Source organism: Neolamprologus multifasciatus, chromosome 4, assembly GCF_963576455.1.
Source record: "Neolamprologus multifasciatus chromosome 4, fNeoMul1.2, whole genome shotgun sequence".
NCBI classification, from domain to species: Eukaryota; Metazoa; Chordata; class Actinopteri; order Cichliformes; family Cichlidae; genus Neolamprologus; species Neolamprologus multifasciatus.
The window spans coordinates 17,341,068-17,363,283 of record NC_140442.1 but is presented as its reverse complement, the minus strand read 5'-3'; the positions used below and the strand labels follow the sequence as shown (position 1 = coordinate 17,363,283).

At 43.2% G+C, this 22,216-nt stretch overlaps 3 protein-coding genes across 13 annotated transcripts in view; 1 reads left to right on the top strand and 2 right to left on the bottom strand.

Annotated features, from left to right (window-relative positions):
* Positions 1–577: 577 nt before the first annotated feature.
* On the bottom strand, positions 578–3,128 carry LOC146520202 (zona pellucida sperm-binding protein 3-like). The gene is made up of 10 exons (XM_085157362.1): positions 2,658–3,128; positions 2,465–2,580; positions 2,277–2,380; positions 2,035–2,209; positions 1,662–1,779; positions 1,502–1,584; positions 1,262–1,431; positions 983–1,135; positions 828–908; positions 578–753 (listed from the first exon to the last, which is right to left on the bottom strand). The coding sequence occupies exons 1-10, from the start codon at positions 3,045–3,047 to the stop codon at positions 596–598; spliced, it is 1,548 nt and encodes a 515-aa protein (XP_085013488.1). The 5' UTR covers positions 3,048–3,128; the 3' UTR covers positions 578–595.
* Positions 3,129–6,437: 3,309 nt separating this feature from the next.
* Positions 6,438–11,610, top strand: LOC146520201 (uncharacterized). The gene is made up of 4 exons (XM_085156925.1): positions 6,438–7,564; positions 7,839–8,195; positions 8,266–8,372; positions 9,006–11,610. Exons 1-4 carry the CDS (start codon positions 7,516–7,518, stop codon positions 9,225–9,227), a joined length of 735 nt encoding a protein of 244 aa, XP_085013051.1. The 5' UTR covers positions 6,438–7,515; the 3' UTR covers positions 9,228–11,610.
* A 588-nt stretch (positions 11,611–12,198) lies between these two features.
* tnrc6c1 (trinucleotide repeat containing adaptor 6C1) overlaps positions 12,199–22,216 on the bottom strand; it is a 46,595-nt gene continuing 36,577 nt past the window's right edge. For 5 of the 11 annotated variants that reach the window (XM_085156915.1, XM_085156913.1, XM_085156923.1 and 2 more), the window contains 11 exons: positions 21,903–22,022; positions 21,649–21,732; positions 21,297–21,537; positions 21,062–21,214; positions 20,607–20,783; positions 20,227–20,391; positions 19,751–19,861; positions 18,818–19,036; positions 18,133–18,206; positions 17,894–18,033; positions 12,199–17,795 (listed from right to left, as the gene is read on the bottom strand). In XM_085156915.1, coding sequence (XP_085013041.1) covers positions 17,396–17,795; positions 17,894–18,033; positions 18,133–18,206; positions 18,818–19,036; positions 19,751–19,861; positions 20,227–20,391; positions 20,607–20,783; positions 21,062–21,214; positions 21,297–21,537; positions 21,649–21,732; positions 21,903–22,022 — 1,884 coding nt within the window. In that variant the 3' untranslated portion in view covers positions 12,199–17,395. The remainder of the gene's footprint in view (positions 17,796–17,893; positions 18,034–18,132; positions 18,207–18,817; positions 19,037–19,750; positions 19,862–20,226; positions 20,392–20,606; positions 20,784–21,061; positions 21,215–21,296; positions 21,538–21,648; positions 21,733–21,902; positions 22,023–22,216) is intronic. The other 6 variants (XM_085156914.1, XM_085156918.1, XM_085156917.1 and 3 more) reach the window with 6 other exon arrangements.

Here is a 22,216-nt window from a genome sequence, read left to right as displayed (position 1 = left end):
ACTGAATCATGTCTTATTTCATCCATTTTGTACTATTAGACGTTGGCACTGCATGAAGCAGTTTGATTATTCTACAGATCGATGTTTCATGTATTGCCTTGACTTTGATGCTGGCCCTCAAAGGGTTGATTATGTCTGTGGACGAGTCATTTTGATGGACAAACGGCACATTTCAGTTTCAGCTTGAATAGTTCAAATCAGATCTAAATTTTTAAAGTTCCTTGATTGATGAGCTGCAAGTCAAACTCAAAACTGGATCCCCTTCCATATACAACCCTCATTCGAGACAGACCAGCACCATCTCGCAACCTCATGTTAGAAGACAAGTCCAGTATCAAAATGCAAGTGCACTCGTCAGTTCTTCCCACAGCTATAGGAGTTAGAACCAGCAACATGTTAAGTGCAGCAGTCTCCCATAATCTAAGGTTTCTCCATGTTGCCTGCTACTCTACATCATGATCTCCTTCCAAAAGTCTCATCTTGACCAGTGACCCCCATGTTTCCAAAGAAATGTGCCTTGTTGTAGTCCATTTGCAAGATTGTGGAACTGTGACAGAACAGATTAGTCAGATCAGAGTACAATGTATAGTTAAGTTTATTTCTTAGGGTCAGACTCTGTAGCAGTTGCATTAGACAGCACGGTCTCCTCCACTTCAAACTCCGAGGTGGTGTTGACATGGGGAGCTGCATTGGTGCTGTTGTCCAGAGGGGATTCTTCAAGGTTCACTTTAAACTCTGGAGCATCTTCCCCACCTGTAATTGGAGGAAAGAGAACCCCACATTATCACGGTTCAAATTTTTAAAGCCTTGACAAGACCTTAGTTTACCTTTTCCAGCCATTTCACTTTTGCCATCAGTCTCATCAAGGTCTGGTGCAGACAAGTCAGGAAGCAGTCCTTTCTCCAAATCTATCATGTTAAGAAGTTTCACTTATAACAAAACCAGACTAAAAATTAGTAATTACTGTTGCCCTTCTGGTTACCAAGTTTGTGTATTCCACTTCTCCACTGGCTGCCATACACAGCAGGTCCACCGATTTTATTGAGACCCACGGGCAGTTTCTCCACAGGTAGAGGCCTGCTCTTCTGTGTGTGCAAGACCTTTACTGGTCCTAGTTTAGCTTCATGTTCCCACACTTCCCAAAAGAAAATAGGACACTCCATCAGACTTTCAAGCACAAAACTGAGTTAATGCTGACATCTAGTGGTGACCAACATGCAAAACTAAACAGCAGCTACAATGGACAGACTGGAAACTCTACCCTGATTAGTCCTCAGTCCACTTTTCCTCAGCGGTTCAGGTTCCACTGGTTTCCCAAACCCACGGGGACCAAATCTTCCTTGACTGATGGGCTTACTGCGGGGCTGGACGACTTCATTCTGGCTTTGACACTGCCCACAGAGGTAGTCATTCCCATCAGCGGACCGCCATCTGAAGAGAATCATTGGCACGTTTTAGTCAGTCCCACATGCATTGACTTTCAATCATCTGTTGGACACACCTTTCATTTATGAAGGTGCATGCTTTATTTGTGGATTCTGCATCATTCACTGGGACAGCAGTCAGACGGCATGTGATGTAGACCTAACAAGAGAATTTGTCAGGAAGACAAAGAAAGCACATCTGCAAGAGTACGACTTATTGCCACAATACATTCTCACCTCCCGTTTGTCGGCATTGTGGAACCTAAAGGCATCGATCACCAAGTGGAGCTTTTCATCTTGTGCTCTGGGTAGGAAGAAGTCCCTCGACCCTGGAAGCCTTGAGTCAACCAAGCACCTAAACAAGATTTTAGGGTAATGTGAGAGATAAACTACACTTAACTTGGATTGACTGTAGAAACTTTAATAAAGCTCAAGTCTGCATAACTCAAACATTCTAGCCAGCCTTTACACCATCTTCATCATCAACAGTTACACTCCGTAAATGGCTCATCACTTACGCCCCTCATTAACTTCGCAACTCCCGCTCAGGCTTAATATCCACTCTAATGTAGAATTTTCCTTTACCAAATCCAGGCCTTTGTGTGCTTACCCATTTTCAATAAAACTGTATCTGGGTTGAGCGTTCACGTCTGGGTGAAGCGTGGCCACACAGCTGCTCATGAACACCCGGAGTCCCGTGTGATGTCCAACTCTGACTGAGGCCTCGATGCTGATGGGCTCACCGAGGTAAAACACATTAACCCCACGCTCGTGCTGCCAGTCGTCTGCACAGAGATCAGAGTGGTGAGCATAAAATCAAGGCCAAGAAGTCAGTGATGGAAGTCAACTCACCTGTCATCAGCTTCAGGTCAAACTCCAAGCGTTCCTCTGCGGTCTGCCTAGATGTGAAGGGGACCCAGGCTGGCTGGACTGGAGAGCTGGACAAACTGTACTTCCTAAAATACAAAGCACTTTTTTAAAAGAGTGAAGAATATATTGATAATCTTTGAAGGTGTACTTTTTAAAAAAGGCATACAAACCTTTCATAATGGCACTCAATTGGAATCACAGCCTCCTCCATTCGGATTACGCCATGAGGAGAGGCCACAGGAGCGTAAATGAGGTGGTTTGTGTAGACCAGACATTCATCATTCATCTGTGGGGAGCAGGTGTATTTATAAGTAGACGATGTAAGATTTAACACGTGTCTAAGCTGCAGCACAGATTAGTTACCATGTGTTTGGTGCCGCAGTCCGCGAGGCCAGCGTGGATCCTGTACTCATCCTTCGAGGCCGCTGCGGCTCTGCAGTCGTCGCTGTCCTCCACTCCAAGGCGGAGGTCGTCGCTGTTAACAGGAGCTCCAATAGCAAACATGTCTGCCTTGATCACGACCTCCAGAGAGTCCGGGTGGCAGATCACACCAACGGTGTTCACGTGCTCCCGTTCTTTTTGCTCCTGGTGCGCGCTGTGCGCGCTGTGCGTGTGGCCGTGGCTCCACGGACGCGGAGCCCTCTGGAAGAAAGCATGAAGCGGTGGCGGCGGGAAAACTAAAGATGACTGAACGCAGAGTCCCGACAGGAAGAGCCCAACGAGGAGGTCAACCCAAAAATGCAAAGGCTCCATAAAGAAAACAAAAACGAGGCAACCAGCTTCGGACCGCGAGCGCTCCTGTCTGACCCACGAGACAGCGCTCTAGGCTGACACTAGGAGCGTTTTAAGCTTCAACCAATCAGCCTTGTCAGAGTACCCCGCACACCTGAGTCCACTCAAACACTAATGAGCTTCTACCTGCATCCACGCAGTCTCGGGGTTCCTCTTGCCTCCTTTCCTAAACTCCCTTCCTTCACAGAAACCTCATTGAGGTTAAGGAAAAGTGGGTATGAAAGACGGGTAGGAGGCTTCATATGGATTTGGGAAAAGATATAACTACGTACTTTATGCAGATCGTGTTAACGAGAGCAGTCTGTGAGAAATTGTTGGAACTGTACAAAGATCTAACACCGAACAAGGGTGCTTTGTGTACCTCGTGGTTGTAGTAGTTGCTTCTATGTGAGTGTTAATTACTTGTACTGAGAGGGAGCGAACGAACTGGCACATTGGATGAGTGGCTCAAAGATGTGAGCGAAGTGCCCAAACATGGCTCTGTCGTGAAACTCTTCATCAGTGTTCACGATGAGTGTTTAGAGCTGACGCCCACTCACTCACAACGACGACACTGCTCAGATCAGGGGCGATTCTAGGATCAGAGCTTTGGGAGTGCTGAGCACCCAGAGAGCTGCCCAGCCAGGCAAGATAAACTTTACACGTCACGATGAGACTTCTTCCCTGTCTCTGTCAGTCCCTGCATCCTTAAATGTCTCCAGTTGTCCCAAGTTCTTTATGACTGTCTCCTTGGTGCATTTAAACCCCTGTACCCTGTGTAAACCACTGTCCTCAGTGTCTGTTGTCTTCGTCTCCGTTATCAGTCATCATAATTTTACCATCTCTGTGCAAATTTCTTTATTAAATCATAAGATTCTTAGATTCATCAAGTCTCCCTGTGCCTGGGTCCTCGTCACAAAACACAACATCACTGTTTTTGTCACTGTACATTTTAACACAATTTAATCCCCAAATTTTGAAAAGTCTATAACAAAACCATCAAATCTGATAAAGTTTATTTAAATGCTGCAAAAGAAGAATGGATTGGAATAAAAAAAAATACATATCCTAACCTTAATTACTGCAGGAGAATAATGAATGATGCTCATAGTGAGTAAAAAGTAAACTGAGTGTTTTTTTTGGACAGAGATTCACTTTTAATGAGTATGTATAATATAATACAGATACATAAAAAACACTCCCAAAACAGAATAAATTATTGCAAATAAATTATTACAAAATATTAATAACAAAAATATAAAAATGGAGGCATGTTTGCCTGTGGTAGAATGTATACAATGTATGAAAAAATCTTTACTGCAGATACTAATTTTACTAATTTAATAATAATAATTTTGTGTTGTAAGATTTATGAGTTTCATGCTTTCATAGTGGTACTTAGGAGAGCTTGACATTTTTCTCAGGTGGTACACACTGTAAAAAGTTTGAGAAACACTGATAAGGTAAGTGTATGTGTGCTTTTGGAAAACATTTAAAGCTGAAGTACAGAATCTTTTGAAACAAGCTTAAAACATTTTTAGAATATAAACAGAGCATCGGCTTCTCTTTACAGCTCCTCACTCCACCAGGGCTGTTTGGCACTTTCTGATAGTGTGCAAATGTGGTGCACGTACTGCGGCAGTCATACAGACAACTGGACGGTCCAAAAGTTGGCCTACCTATTACTGGCTGAGGTTTCAGTAGAGTTGTGGCTGAACCACATAAAAATATATCATGAATTTTAATCTCCCCAATCAATTATAATGTTATGTTGGAATGTTGTTAAAGAGGGTCAACATGTTTCAACCCAGTTTGTTTTGCAGATTCTGTATAGCAGCTTTAATATAGGGAGGACACAACTTCCTGATTGTGTGAGTTTTTTTCTCTTTGTCAGTTTAAAAGTTTCTGTTGTGCCTGTCACTGTTCCCTGTCTGGTTCTTCCTGACCTTGTACTTTCTCCTCACGTTCCCCTCTTTCCTCTCTCCCTCTTTGGACTGATAATCATACACAAATAGATTGTATTCAATTAGATGAAAAAATTACATTAATATGAAAAAATACTATTAAGATCACTAATGAAAAGTCCTCTCTCAGTCTACTTTCTACCAAAAGGCAAATAACCAAACCACATGAACATCTAATAAAAGATAAATATTGAAACACTGATCCAACATTATCCTTTATTGACGGATCATTTGATTTTACACTTTTACCTGAATGTTGCTCCTGGGTTTAATATCGGCACATGCACAAATGACAACATAACCAGCTTCTCTCGTTCCATTTCAAACAGGACAGTGGTAACAACAGCAGGCTACGGACAATTTTAAGTTTTAGATTTTAAATAGGCTGCATAAATTTCAATGGGAGCAACAGGACGATCAAATGTCGCTGATTTTACTACAGAGCAGGACGGATTGTAGGGTAGCAAACATTGTCGGAAAACAAGTTTTCAACACAGCAGGTTAACTGGTGTAATGTTTTTCAGCTAAAAAGGAACATGGTCTGACTCCTACCTAACTATATAAAGAGTAACTTAGGGTAAAATGCAGCTAACATGTCCTGTTTTCAGCCAGGCACTTACACCTCCGCTCCGCTGCGTCTCACAGTAGGGGAGAGGCGAGCTGGAACAAACTTCTTTTTTTTTTTTCTTTTTTTTTTGGGGGGGGGGGGTATCTATTTCAACAACAATACTTTTGTTGTTGAAATGTTACGTCTCAACCAAGTACTGTATGCTTTTTATATTTTTAGTAGTGTGTCACAAAAACAGCAAATATTGTCAAAAAAGTAAGAAATCTTTGGGGGTGCTTCAGCCCAAAAATGGTCTAAAATCGCCCCTGGCTCAGATCGTCATGAAACGGAGCAGAAATCAGCTGATCTGCGCTGTCTTTATCTGAGCAGTGCGCACTGTACTGATTTAGTAACGATGTTAGAGATTGAGGAAATGTTTGTTAGATGTTAATGTGTGAATATTGCAATGTACAACAAACAGACAAAACAAAACAAAAGACCCGAAAGCAAAAGAGATGAGCGCAATTACGCACGTGGTCCAGTAGCACAGTAACCTTCATTATTAACAAAGGCAGAGCTCCGGATCTGATAGTGAATAATATAATACAGGTCAACTGTTACACCCAGATTTAAAATAAAATGCATCATATTTCTTTTTTACTAATGATTTATTGTTTACATTTTGTTCTTTGTTTATATATAAGGTAGTTCTCTGGTGCTGCGTGTGGGTCCTATAGAACATAATTCCTATTTTGTCTTTCTTTGCTTTAGTTTCATTTACATACACTTTTAGGTGATATTTTATTTCTGAGCCTTTCTAATGAATGCCCTCACTGAAAAAAACTTACTGAACAAATTCATTAAATGAAACACATCATATATATTTCCATATGCACATGTTGTTTTAGGTTCTTTTTCTGTGTGTGGGTAAAGAGAATGAAAAGGAACTCTTGGAGACGAGTGTCAGGGAGGATTTTGTTACAGAAGGGTGGCAGCAAGACTGAAAGGGAAGGTTTACAAGATGGTAGTGAGACCTGCTATTATGTACAGTTTTGAGACAGTAGTACTGACAAAAAGACAGGAAGCTGAGCTGAAGATGTTAAGATTTTAATTGGGAGTGACGATAATGGACAGGATTGGGAATGAGTACATCACAGGGACAATTCAGGTTTGGAGACAAAGTTAGAGAGGTGAGGCTGAAATAGTTTGGGCATATGCAGAGGAGGGACAGCTGGATGTTGAAGATGAAGCTGCCAGGAAGGAGGAAAAAAGGAAGACCTCAGAGATTGATGTAGTGAAGGAGGACATGCAGAGGGCTGCTGATGTGACCCCTGAAGGGAGAAGCCAGAAGATAATTTTCCTGTGAGTATGTAAGCAATGTTCACAGATTTATGTTCTGTATTGTTTTACGTATGTTAGATCTTTCTGTGTTAAGGAAGCTATAAAACCACCTCCCACACTCTGCTCCACCAAGCGTGGCCTCCTGACTGCAGGAACTTCACAGTCACACAGAAACAAACTAGTTTTCGTATTTAATCTGTGTTTAGTTGATAATGTTGTAACCTGACTGTTGGAGGCAGTCAGTAGATTCACATGTTAGAACTCTATATTTGTTTTTACTTGACTAATTTTTAAAAAAAAAAAACTTCTTGAGGATGTTGAGGATTCATTTTCGCTGTAGTTTTTTACTCAGAGGGGTGTGCACCCAGCACGTGACAACCTTTAAAAGTCAGTTAGAAAATCTAAGTGTGGAGCTCGGAGACCAAGGGGAGGATTTTAACAGCTGCTCTCGCTTTGAAGTAGTCTTCCTGCTTTGAGGTGAAGAACAATGAATAGGGTGAGGCTGTCCACAGAGACTCACAAGACTGTGAAACAAAGAGGAAAGACATATTATGACTGAGCTGCGGTGGATCTCAGAGCTTCTGTAACTGAACGGACAATGAAGGCGAGCCCGGCCTGGATTCTTATTTTCTTTCAGCTGTTCGAAGGTAAGAAATACGGACATTTGAATCATATTAAGAATAACGTGTGTGTGTGTGTGTAGACTTAAACTAAAAGTTTGTAAGAGAAGGTTTGAAGTCATAAACCTTGGTAATGAATAAAAGGAACATTTGATCTCATGATGGGGGAAACAAATCAAAGTGGAAAATCTGATGGCTCCTTCTCCAGCTGTTTGGACATGTGATAGACAGAAGGGTTAATCCTCAGGGATGTTGAGACATATTTCCGTGTGGAGTTAACGTCTATCATTCCCTCCTTCAGCCAACGCAGAGGTGATCTTAAAACGTCTGATGGAGGGTCAGGCTGTGGTGATCTCCTGCTCCCCTTGGCAGGCCCACGGAGGCCTGACGGGCCTCCACCTGTACCACCGCGGTGTTCAGAGCCAGACAACCCTGGTGTCCGTGACAGAGGCCGGTGAGGTCACGGTCGCCACGGATCACAGAGCTCGCCTGGTGCTCCGTGGAGGCCTGAGCTCCATGAAGGTCAACGTGACCATTTCTCGCTTAGAGCTGAGCGACACAGGGCTGTACATGTGGGATCTGAGCTACAGAGACACTAACAGCTCTGATCAGATGATCCTCTGCGCTCAGAAAACCTTCGTGCTGGTTGAGGAGGCAGGTATGTGGTTACACCACCTCGCAGTGCAGGATTCAAGCTTGTTGAGATTTAACTGTTGTTTGTGCTGCAGGGAGGCTGTGCCACTGCTCTCCTGGTTACGCCCCTCTACTCTGGACCATCTTCACAGCAGCAGGGCTTCTTCTGCTGACCCTCACCTGGCTGGCCATCCAGAAATGTGTGAGTAGTTACCTCAGAGATGCAGCTTTAACAGAGCTCTGATGGTTTGGTTGCAAACCAAACCATCAAAATAACGGCTACAGCTGCACGAGTGAGTTACACGAGGCTGATTATCAATTAATGTGTCGGCTATGATCCTGGTCTGACAGTCATCTGTTTTTTTTGAGGGAATCTTCTGATAATGTGTGACTGCAGCATCGTTACTCAAAATGTGCAAAAGGCATTAGCAGACAGGAGCCCAAGTTAGAGGTAAACCACAGCAGGATCTGTGTTCAATAACCCAGACAACCTCAAATGACTGTATGCTTCATTTCCTGCTGCGTTATTATTAATACCATCAGTTTTGCACAAAATAGCCAGGGTGCAAAACCCAAGGACAGAACAGTTTCTAATGTAATAAGTATCATTTGCCTTTTTAAGTAACAAACTTTATTTATAAGGTCTGTGATCAGGTACTGGTGGAGTGAGCGTTAAAGGAAAGATTACTGGAGTATTTTGATATTTTGAGACTGAAAACCCCCAAGGGATTTTTTTTTTTTTTAAATCAAGACGACACATCCAAGCTACAAAAACAAAAGCTGAAACTTTTTGTTCTATCACAATTTAAAAAAACCCAAACATGATGTGTTGTAGGTGAAGTTGAGGTCTCATCGCAAACCACAACCTCACGCTCCGATCTATGAGGAAATGGGCAGGAAGCAGCAGCAGCAGCAGAGCCCCAGAGGCCCCCAGAATAACCACGAGGCTCCCTCGCACCTGGAGGAAGTCAACTTCCCCGTGTACGCTAACCCAAACATCCGACATCTTCAGGACAACTACTACGCCTGTCCCAGACAGCTCAAACTGAGAGACTGACACCATCGGGCCAACGGTGCAGCGAGCAGTAACAGGAAATAACAGACGCCTTTGCAAAAATACAAGCGCTGCACATGCTCTGATGGTGATTTGCATTCAGGATACAAAAGGATGAAGAAATAAGAACCCAAGAGCACAAACCTCCACTGAGGCGACTCACTCTCTGAGCAGTATTCACTTTTAAAATTGTATTTTGTACACATGCCTTTCGTTTACTTTGTTCTTTTTAAACATAATTTAAGAAGTTTGTTATTTTCTCTGTTCAAAACACTTCTTATATATGTGATCAAACATTTGAGTGGTGATACTTAAAAATGGTTAGTGATACTTTAGAGGTGTAACTCATTTTGGCTCAACTTGAAAGAAAGGCAGACGTGAAAGGTAAAAATGAGGTCAGAGGTCACAGGTCAAATGTTACATTTAGAATTCCCGCACACCGTTATCAGTTAGCAAAACAAAAATAACTATATAACATTATTATCACTTTTATCTTCAGCTAAATCTACTGAGCTTGAAGGAGCGGTCAAAGGTTAAATATGACATATTTTAAATCTTTATACCAGGGGTGTCGTTATATGGCTTGGGGGCCAGAAACGGCCAGGTAGAGAAGACCTCCCCATGACCAGTCACACTACACCAAAGTAATTAAGTAATATATAAACAAAGTAACCATCTTTTCACCATCTACTCTTCCATTTCCATTAACTACAGCAGCATTTCTTCATCATGAACTCAGATGTTCTGCTGAAATTGCACTTTTTTTTTCTTACATCTGAGAGATTCAGTGTGTGGTTAAACTTCTTCACAATGACAAAAATGAGTTTAAACTCGCTGTTTACATGATAAATTTTTACGCTGATAACACACCACACTTGTAAGAATCATAGCGTCTGAGTCAGAAGGCTTTTTGTCAATTTTCGACCAATAAATTATTGAGTCGACCTTAAAGACCTCGATGGACTGTTAACCCGACCCCGCTCTACACCCTGTGGAAAGTCTTTGAGCTATCGTGTTTACAGACAGGACAACACACATTAAACCTTATTGGTGGAAGCAATACATGAGAAGGGGACGGCTTTAACAGCCAAGAAACAAAAAAATGCTATTTTTATTAATATTTGAAAGAAGCTCCATAGTTCATGAAAACATTTGTTTCGGTGCATGTCATTTAACAATCACATTCTATGAGGAGTAAGAGATATACAGAGAGAAACAAAATAAAAACAAAACATTACAAGCCACTGACTTCTCATTAACTCTCAGTACAGACATTTTTACTTAATATTTCAAACAAAAGAAGAAAAAAAAGCAGCCCTAATCCCATAACTTTCCCACCCACCCTCTGTAAAACCTTAACTGAGGAGAAAAACAAACAAAAACAACAACAAAAAAACCCTTGGAGGGTGACAGGCTAGAATCCCACAGTGCTAAAGAGTGAGACGCTCATTGGTTTTTAGGAATACACAGCATGGTGATGTAGCGCTAGGCCAATCTGAATCAGAGGGTGGGGGGAGGAAGCTGGAGATGGAGGTCTCCAACCCCTCTCTGCCCTCTTTATCAAAGAAAAAAACAAAACAACTCAAACAAATAAAAACACATTGGATCCCCAAAACCCCTGCAATAGATCAGCCACCTACAGCAAGTAGGCCATAAAATCCCCACCTTCACCCCTCCCACCCCCACCCCAAACACTTGTGCATAGTTTCATGATCCTTTTACAACCAGCTCACATTTTACAAACATCCTCCAAGCTGTGAAAAATGCTCCACAAAAAGAAAGAAAACAAAATTCATCTATTATTAATATTAATAATAATACCCGCTGTGGGAGAATGAGAGCGAGAGAGATAGAGACAAAGAGAGAGCGAGAGAGAGAGAGAGAGAGAGAGAGATTAATGCACAATGTTTCCTGAATCAGTCAGGACGGGACCTCATTAAGAAAACACAATAAAGATTCAAACATACAGCATTTTGCATGTTATTCACCATCTTTTTTTTTTTCTTTTTTCTTAAACAAACTCAGACCATTTTTGTTTTTGTTTTTTCCATGTAAAGCAATTTTAATATATAGATTTATATATAAAGCACTCCATTTTTATTTTAAAGTCCATTATTTGGTTATTATGTAACTGCTACGGATTTAGAAACAAAAGGTATTCTCTCTTCTTCTGAAATCCATAACTTTCAGTGCTTAGAATTGTTTCTTTTAAGTCATCCTTTGTTTTTTGTTTTTTTGTTTTTTCTTTAAACTCATAAAAATGTACATTAAAATGGCGTGGAGTTGGTACTCTGGAACCCTGGCCTTCCTGAGACAAGATCCACTTTTTCGTGTGTGTGCAAGATAGTGAGCAATTATGTCTTTTTTGTCTTCTTTTCTGTTTTTTTATATAAAGGAAAAAAATATATATAATCAACATAAAACAAACAGGCTTCAGATAGTCCATGAACAACATTAACACAGAATAAAGAAGGTTAAACATAACAAGACAACACTGTTCAATCCCAGAGTTCTGAAAGTAGCACAATAAAATCTTCATTCTGTGAAGTGTTGCACTTTTTCTTAAAAATGGAAGCATTTGTCCTTTTTTTTTTTTTTTAAATTTTTTTTTTTTTTTTAAGTTTCCCCACATGGTTTCATTCCTTTGTTTTGCTGATTTGTTTCTGAACTCCAGAATAAAAACTGTAAACTGTCAGTGGCCTTGCAGAAGAACAGATGAGTGAACTAAGAGAAAACCGAACGAAAGCTAACAAACCCCGAAAAATAAAATAAAAATAAAAAGGTAGGCACCTCTGAATGAGCCCTAGAAGCCAAGGCTCGGTCTGATGTCATGTCCTTCACCCTCCGTTGCTCAGATTTGGGAGAGCTGAAGTCCTTCTACCCCAATCTATGGCCACAGGTCTGCAAAATACTTTTTTTTTTGCTGCATTTCTTTTTATACATATATGATTTTTTTTTCCGATTTTTTTTTAAGTTTAAAGTTTATAGTCTGAAAAATGGTGCAATACTCAATTATGATCCATACTTTCTTGGATTATTCCACAATGAAAGCCACTAAGGTAGATAAACATTACATTTTCTTTTTAAAAACACACTTATTTTTAGTCCTTGAGTAAACATTTACACATGAACTGTCCCCCCAGATACCTCTTCCCCCCTCCCCTCAGTACTTGTATCATGTTGTTCATATAGCTGGATGAGGGGTGAGGCTGACACTCAGTGCAACGCTAGAGGCTAGTAACAATTAACATCAGAATATAGTATTTGACAAGCAAAAAGAAAACAACAACAACAAAAATGATACTGAACTGAAGAGAAACGTGAGGCAGAGATCCCTCCGCTGTAATCACGAGCTCTCACGCATCGTTTCACCTCGCAGACATTCATTCACAACGTACAGTACAAGCGGCCTTGTGCAAACACTCAAATACGACTGATGTAAATTTGCCTTTAAAAAAAAAAAAAAAAAAACTTTTTAAAACCGATCTTTGTTTTTTTTCACTCTGAACTGATGCTTAAAAATAACAAAAAAACTCCAAAGTGAATGAATGAGACAAAAAGAAGAAAAACACTACCAAAAAAAAAAAAGTGTTCACATTACATTATTGGCGCTTCTTTTGATTCAAGTATTTGTTTTCATTATTTTGTATTACTCTGATATGTTTATGATCTTGTCATCTGGGAAACATTGATGTTGGATACAGAGGGTAAGGAGCTGATGCCAGGGCAGAGGGCGGGGAGGTAAGGGTGTGGGTGGGTGGGGCGTTAGGCTTAAGTGGAAAACAGAAATCTAGCCATAGACACACATACACCCACAAATGTACGCTTGGTTGTATCCTGTGTATGAGCTAGCATGTGCATATTCAACACCTTTGTTTTTAGAGATTTGCTAATTCAGCTCTTTTTGCCCCCAGACCCTCGACTGATCCACGACTGAGAAGTAGATTTTACTCGAGCTCCAGTTGCCTTTGAGTCCGTGTGACTTAAAATAACAATAATAAATCGTAAAAAAATCAGAGGGGGGAGGGGAGGATGTGATTTCCAACACTAGACAGGTAGATAAGAGTGCAGACGAAGGCGTGGGAGAGGGTGGGGCTTCTCAGTGCTGGTGAAATCCCAGGGCACATCTGAGACTCGGTCCTGGTCACCCATCCCTCCCACTTGGTTCAACTTCCCCATCCTCCCGTTGATTCAAGTCCAGTGTGGAGCAAAATGCAGGTTTTTCAGGAACAATCGCACAAAAACAGACAGCACAGGCAATAGTGATTGTTTCGTTGAATGATAGGAGTCTAAAGTGACTCTGGAAGAGGGTCAAAAACCACCCCGCAAAGAGTTTTAAGACTTGGTACCGAACTTGAGGTGCGTCTCTTGTTTCTGCTGATACGTCAGATCCCCGCTTGGACCCCCAAAGTCAAATGTGCAGACATGACCTGTTTTCTATATATATTCATATATATGCGCGTATACTGGCTGGCACAACCTTCAGGTTTGGAGGTCCAGAGTGAACCTCCAGGATACAGCTTCTCCCAGGCGTGGCTCGGAGAAACGAGCCCAGAGAGGGTGAGAAGGCGGCAGCTTGCAGAGAAACAGAAATCAGGCGTCTCGGCCTCAGAGTGCACAGCTGAAACAGACTGTGGTTTTTTTTTTGTAGTTTCTAGTTTTTGCAAAAACCTTGATGATAAAGGAAAAAAGAGAAAGATAATGTTTTTGGTTTTTAAAGAGATGTACCCGATGTGACCCATAAACAGTGCACAGACACATACAGGGACGCTCCCTCCTCCTCTTCCTCCTCCTACTGGTGAGTGACCAGCCCCACTCATCTGGCCTTAAGCCTCCCACAGCTCCCACAGCGATAACATACACTCATTGTTGCAAAGGATAAATCAGGATGTGGCCAAAAGTGGAAATAGACTTTTAGAAATCTGTTGGCACAAAAACTCAACTTGGTGCCTCCAGCAGGTCATTTAGTGTCATCTAACAGCTCTGTCCACTACACGCCCCGCCCCCATCCTTTATTTTTTTCTATTCTGAAGAGAGGCTCCATCAGTGTCCCCTACATTTGAATCCAGGTGAGGTTTCAAGAGAAGCTGCCCGGTAATAAAGGTTGAAAGGGTTAAGTGGAAAATTGGCGGATGTAGGGGATGGCTGTGAGCGAACACCTCCTTGTCTTTGCATAGAAATGGAAGGCTGTCATCAAGTTGAGGTGGTTCTAAGTGATAACTGGGTGCTCCCAGAGTTAAAGCACCAGCGTGAGCGAGGCCCATCAACACTAAAAACGATAGGTGTGTTACGACACAGCGCAGTGGACGCTCGGTCACCCCAGGATGGACAGAAGAAGTTGGCTTGTCATCCTGGAGAACCTTAAACTACACCCCCTCCCCCCTCCTTTTCATCCTGATTTGACTCTTCAATTCTGAACCCCCTCCCTCCCTCAGTGATTCACGCAGCTGAGGCGTACCTCTAAACTACACGCTGGTTCTGCCTTGGCGGCAGCGGGAGGGACAGGAAAGAAGATGAACACTGCATAAAAACCATGAAATCATCAAATATAACAATCGTTCATGATAACAGCAACAATATCAGCAAACTTCTCACAACAAAACAAAATTAAAATGCACACCAGCAACTCCAATAAAAAAAGAAGAAGAAAAAAAGAAGGGGAAAATACAATAAAACAAAACATCAGTCGACTCCGTCTCCGGATAAAGTGATCCTTGCAGGAGAGAGACGGGAGGAGAGAGTGGAAGTGGAGGTTGCTGACAGACTCTGGTGTAGTAGTAGTAGTGAGTAGTAGATTCAATACAAGGTGGCGGGCCAGTTCTGAAGGAGCTGCTCTTGGGAGGAAAAGGAGAAGGAAGAGGAGGGAAGCTAGTCTGTAAGGGTCCGCAGGGAGGCAGCGAGCGAGCATGGGAGATGGAGGGAGGGGGCGAGGGCTGCTGCAGCACTGCACTCTGCAGCAGGCAGGCACTCAGTGGCCACACATCACACAGGTTGGCAGGACCTCCAACAACAAAAACAACCCAAAAGCGGGGGGTAGGGGTGGGGTGGCGATCCTCCCTGCTGAACCCAGTAGAACATGAACACGTCGAGTGTTTCCAGACACCAAGGATAAAGATTTCAAAAGTTGCAATGTAACAGTGATATCTACTTTGATAGCAGGGGGGTGGAGTGCTCTGAGGTCTTTTCCTGCCACCACCCATCATCGCTTGACTTAGTTCTTCTTTGTGTTTCCCTTCACTTTGCTACTGTTTGACATCCTTTCTGGTCCCACTGACTTGAGGGAAGAAGGACTCCAAAAAAAAAAAAAAAAAAAAGGAAGAAAGAAAAATTGGGGAAAGAAATAAATTCACATCCACGTCAAGTTCAAAAATAAGTATACAGAGAAGTCACTAAGCAGATTGCTTTTTTTTTGTCTTTTCAATTTTTATTTGCCAGTGTTGCTTCTCCTTTCTTCCTTTCGTTGGCATTGAGGGTTTGAGGAGTAGCCGTGCTCTTGCTATGTGCTGTGATAAGACCACCAACTCACAAATCGTTGATTCAGACATTTCTTGAAATGCAAATGTGGGTAAAATGGAGGGAAGGGGAATCATCTGGTCTTCTTGTTTTGGTTTGACGCCATCGCCCCGTCATGCACGCACGCACACACACAGACACACGCACGCACACCTGCCCGTCCTTCTCCCCAAAAATCAGTCACAAGCATAAGCGTGGAGAGTCGGGTGGTGTGTGCGTCCTTGTGTTTTAGACAGAAGGCCAGCGTGCTACTCTCCTGACACCCTGCAGGGGGAGACAAAGGGAAGCTGTAGTGGCAGGGTTTTTTTTTGTTTGTTTGTTTTTTGTTTTGCAATGAGGAGAGATGAGGGCCGGTACAGGCGGGTGGATGGGTGGGTGGTGAAGTTGGCGGGCAGACAGATAAAGTGTTTGCAGTTTATTCGTTACAGTCTCCTCTATTAATCCCGCGAGTAGGGGTGCTTGGACGGTGAGAGTCTGTGGCTATAATATTGCACGTCGCTTGAAATGGTTGCTTTGCAGGCGGAGTGGGCGCACACGGTAGAGGGGGCGAGGCAGAGGGAGGGAACGACTTCAGTTTTTTTTCTCCTCCTCCACAGCATCAGTGAGTGGGTCTGAGAGACTGAGACCAAACTGCGAGGTGTCTCCCCACAAGTGAGTTGAGGTGCATCGAAGTGTTTCGTCTTTACAGTTCCATAGTAATAGCAGTGGTTCATTGTTGTCGCCCATCTTAACTGTACATGCGACGACCCCACCCACCCCGTCCCTCGACACCACCACACATAAGATTGACAGACACATTTTGAATAATATCATTTCTTAGCTTTGTTTGCAATGGTTCAAGAAGAGAAATTAAAAATAAAACTACAAAAATAAATGGCTTGAACAAGGCGAACAGAGTTGCATCATTCCCTTTGAGCGCTGTGAGGGGAACTGAATCTGCTTTTAAACAAAAAACAAAACTAAACAAAACAATGCACTGAAGTTGCGAGCTGTGGTTGCTTAAGCGGTTGTTAAGCCGCAGCAGCATGTACTCTCCACTCAGGTTTCACTGGCTCAGAAATAAGGGTGTGCAGGTGTCCGTATGCTTCTTCACCAAGTACAGAGTGAGTGAGGATAGCAGGGCAGGAAATAGTTTAAGGCTAATTATTAGTGCTGAGAGAAACAAATGTCGAGTCTGGACCAGCTGAAAGTTCAACAACCACTCTGATTGAAGGGTTTTTTTTTTAACTTTGGGAATGACGCCTTTTTTTTTCCATGGATCTCTGAGGTGCAGTATGATTGCCTCAAAAAGGCAGTGAGGGATTAGTTTAAAGATGGCAGCTCGTCACTGTGTCAGTTTGACTAAAAGTACGTCTCGCGCGGCAAAGTTCTCAAAAGTTTCTGAAAAAATAAAATAAAGTTCTCGTTCCTGTGAAGTAAAAGCTGAACACTGTGATCAAAATATCCGTTATTGGGATTCACAACAGAACTGCAACTAAAAATGTCAGTAAAAACTCAGAAGGAGGAGACGAGGCTGACGAGGGCGAGCAGCAAGGTGTTTCCTCATCCTCCTCCGTCTCTCCTTTCCACCTTTACATCCACGCTGATTATCTCCACATTGATTTGCAAGGTTTTTGCTCCTGTTTGTGTTTGTTTTTGTAAGCCTAGACTCTTCTATCCTACATGGACTCCCCGCTCAGCAGGTCCCCAGGCAGCAGTGTATTGATTGGGGTGGGGCTCCCCATGACCCGTCCCTCCTCTCCACTCGGGGGTCCCCACAGGCTGGAATACTGCTGAACACCACCCCACAGCAGCTCTCCGCCTGTTTTTGTTCCGCCTGCTCCCAGGCCGCCGCTGCTACTGTTGCTGCCGGCGCCGTTGTTGTTGTTGTTCCAGTGGGGCGAGTGCCCGATGGGGTGAGACGCTCCAGACCCGGTCCCGCCCATCCTTGTCTGATTGGTGCCTGGAGTGGCCTGCCAGCTGGTTGTTCCTCCGAGTGACTGGCCCTGTGCAAAGAAGCGGTTCACTTCCTCTTCCCCGGCAAACTCGGCCAGGATGGTGGTGTTCCCAAGCACGCACCTGCGTGGAGATGGAAGCAAAAACACATATGATTCATGGTTAAATGCCCTAAAATCAACTGAGTGAAACACTTTGAACCAATGCCCTGATGCACGTACATGTGCAGGGACTTTTGCGCCTTGGCAGCTTCGTCCTTGGAGCTGTAGCGCACTACAGCGTTTCCCTGTGTCAGGTTGAGGTGGAATGTGATGAGGGGGCCGTGTTGCATGCACAGTGTTCGCAGAGTCGAACCATCAATCTGAAAAAGAAAAAACAGCTGCCAATGGTGAGCCAGCTCATTTAATTTTAGCTACAAATGGGCGTATTTTCAAAAACTGTGGAGAAGCAAGCCTCTTACCTGCGGAGTGAGGTTCCTCAGCACGAGCCAGCTACTTGTTCTGGTGGAGCTGTCTGTACTCCATGTGGTACCTGCTGTGCACGAGAAAGAGACAGCAGTGAAAGGAGGAAGTCTGTTGGCATGTGGTTCATACTTCCCAAGCTTGTGTGAAACCCGAATCAAGTCAGTTAAGCTCAATGGGTGGTGTCAACTTCACCCATGAAAAAAGAAAAGCTGACCAGAGTCAGTTGATTTCAACGTTCAACCACAACAAGATCTTCTCGAGGCGTTATTCTTGCCTGTGCTCTACCTGTACAGCAGCCCTGCGGTCGTAGGCCACATCAAAGTGCCTCCTCCTATAAGAGTATACTGACAACCACGCTCACACATAGTACTTTAAATACACTAACCTCTGCACGGCTCACAGAATGTGAACTTTTCATCTTTGCTATACGGTTTCATTTCTAATTATTCCACTGTTTTCATTTTTTAAATGTCCAGTATTTTCACATGAATGCTGTTTTCTTCCAAATCACATATGGAAACAATTCCTATTAGAAGTGCATTGTCTTCCAAAAGTTTGAAGCTCTGTTGGTTTGTTATTTTAACAGTTATATCTGTTAAATGACATGACAAAATTCATGTGAAGCATTTGAAGAGGAACATGACAAACATTGGAGACACAATAACCTCTTTGTAACACTACCTGTGGTGTAAGAGCTGCTCCAGCCTTGTCCCAGACCCAGAGAGCTGCCCCCCCAGGTGGAGGAAGGCTTTGTGTTGGTGAGGCCAGGCGGGGGGCGGGAAGGTGCTGTGGTGCTGCTCCGAGGGCCCTGTGGGACCTTCCACAGCTCGTGGGACAGAGAGGCCTGGCTGTGAGAAATGGGGCCTGGAGACCAAGTGGATTTCATCTCTGACAGTTTACCTACAAGAAAAAGAGGATGGCAAAGGTTGGTCTGCAGAATCATTCGTCCGAAAGACAACTGCTCCCGCAGGAAGGAGTCCTGCAGGATGAAATCACTGAAAAGTTCTGAGAAACTGTCCAAAGGTGAATATGAATAAGCAAGTAAAGACAAAGTACAGCCTTCGCTGGATTTTACTCCAAATTAATCTCATCTTGTGTCATGGTACAAATCTATCTTCTGTTTCTGTGAAGCACACACTTTACATATAAACCAAAAATAACTGAACTTGGTGGCTTTCATGCACATTTGTGTGTGGCGCAGGTGGCACAAAACCCCACAGTGTGTTAGTGTATGCATGAGATGTGTTTGAGAGACACAAAAAAGGAAAATTACTTCATTCAAACAGACCAGTTAAGAGTCGCTATAAAAACGGGAAACACGACAAGCTGTACTCTCCATGCCGCACACAGAGGACGAAGGAGATACACTAACATCGCAGGGAGGGGATTATGCACTGCATGATACACAAAACTGACAGGGATAGAGCTCAAATGAAGGTCACGTTTAATCAGGAGCAGTGACTCGTATGGAAAAGAAGACACGTCTCTCCAGTGAATGGCTGAAGCTCTGGGTGTTAAAGTAACAGGAAGGAGAGGAAAATGCTAACTTGCAGTGAAATTAGCCACTGCAGTGTGGCGAGGGGGTGGGTGGGTGGTTGTGGATAAACCATGTACCTGCATCCTCCATCTCCGGGGACGAAAGACTGAACGAGCTAGTGTAGCCACTGACTGGCCAATCAGTGGAGGGAGGCAGAGCCTCGTTCTGAGATGAGGTGGGAGAGGAGCCTAAGCCGACGCCAGCAACACAAACAAATAGATACAAAACAAATAAGGAAAACGCAGCAGAGAGAAAATGGCATAAAGAAAAACACACAACAAATGATGACAGTAAGGTTCTTTAAGAAGAGAAGAATATAGAATAGGACAATGATTACAGCAGCAGTTAAAAAAGTAGGAAAATGAAGAACGAAAGAAAAAGAAGCAGGCTCTCAGGTGGCAGAAATACACCAGATCACGGCTAATTCATACACCTTTCTTTTTTAAAATCATCTCCAATTCATCTCTTTACTTATTTGACTTTAAACATCAGAACCAAAACACTCAAACTGAGCATCTTGATTTGGAGGCGACGTGGTCCGGCCTTCACTCACTTCTCCTGTTCTCACCTCCGCTCCTGTCCCGGAGCAGGTAGCGGTTGACATCTTGGATATTTGTGTTGATGGTGGGTCCGCTGGGGACGCTGCCGGGGGTCACGTTGGGGTCAGTTTCAGGGTCGATATTCTGGAGGCCCTTCCACGGTACACCAGGACAAAACTCTGAAAGTAAAAGGAACATGTGCGCATGATTTTCTTACTTACAGGACACCAAAGAAACTTATGACAGACATGTTTCACAGGTAAAGGTTTTTCTATTATGCTCATTTTCTGCACATGAATTCAAATGCCTGTACTGAAGATATGACCAAAGCAGTTTTTGGCAGATATCATAACAAACTTAAAGCTGACAAACTGAGAACATGAGCGCTGCTCACCTGGTGGCCAGTTGATATTGGTCCCATTGGCCATTTTGTCACTGCTGCCTTTGCTTTGTCCCCAGCTGTCTGGAGGCACCAGAGGGCTGGAAGGAGACTCTGAGCTGGATATCAGGCTGTAGGGGCTGTAAGATTCATCCAGCTGAGTGGGCTTTCCAGGAGGGCCCAGGTTGGCACCTAAGAAAAGCACAATGAGACAAGGTTTTACATCTAAAACCCAAATACATTAACAGTTTTTAAATAACTGGCAGAAACTGCTGAAACAGTATTTTCAACACGCTCAAATACAAAGGGATTTTCAAGCTGGCGTTGGGTCTCGTAAACATATTGTTTGATTATATCATGCTGGATATACAACTTCTAGTCCACATTTCAGATCTGCATTTTACACATTGAACACTCGTCTCCAGTGTCAAAAGGCTATTAGGTGAAATAAGCCCCGTTTTCTTTCTCACCATGCTTGCCCAGGTTGGGCTCCAATGGAGAAGAGTTTCCAGAGAGGCTTTCGATGGAGTTTGGGTGTGTCCACTGTGATAGGCGCGATTGGGGTTGGGGGGGTTCCTTCATCGACAGACTTCCCACCTCCATGCAGTTTACATTCAGTCCAGCTGAGGACATAGGGAGATGTTACTTCACAATCCTGCAAGGACTACTTTTCCACATTCAAAGAGCCATGCTGATACTACTCACAGAGAGAGTAGGGGCTGTAGGTGTTAGGAGATGACTGCGGCTCTTTGGTCTGCAGGTCAGGGAGGCCTGGAGCCTGGGGATGACCTGGAAATGAATCCAGGGAGGATTTGGCTCCACCAGGGTGCAGGCCTGAGTGGGAAGGGGGCGGTTGCTGTTGCTGCTGCTTCATCAGCAGGGCCTGGGCCAGCTGACGCTGGTGCTGTTGGATCTGCTGCTGCATGTTATTGATTGTACGTGCAACCTAGGAAAAAAATAAACATGATGGATATTCAATGCGCAGGTTTTACAGGGTTTTTTTCTTTTCTTTTTCTTTTTTTACAGATCCAGTAGGAGAATTAAAAAGTGAACCTACTTGCTGCTCTTGTTGTCGAATGGGGCCAGAAACATTGCGCTGCGCCTGCAACATCTGCTGCTGAATTTGTAAACGCTGGTACGCCTGTGCAGGCATAAGCAGGATTTAAAGTTTCTCAATGACACGTACAATAAATGTAGTTTAAACAATATGACCACATGTCCTTTTTAGTTACGTATGAGGTTAAATATGAATTTAAAATGCTCAGATGTATCCAACAAAACTGAAAGCAGATAAAACTAAAGGACACTCACCAGTTGCAGCTGGTAAAGTTGATTTAGAAGGGTCATATGTTGAGGGTTTATTGGTGAGGTTAAAAGTGCAGGATTCAGACCAATGTTTTTTGCTGCAAACTGTAAGAGCTGTGCTTGAACCTGTGGAAGAAAAAGATAAGTAGGCAACGACTTAACAAAGACGTAAAACTGAGAATCTGCCTTATGTATAATCTGCACCTTTCTCGTGTTAGACTCTGAGACATTTGAACTGAAATAATAAATGTAAGAATCTCACATGGCTGGTTTTAAAGGTTATGGTACAAGTCTGAAGTATTCACCACTGTATACATACA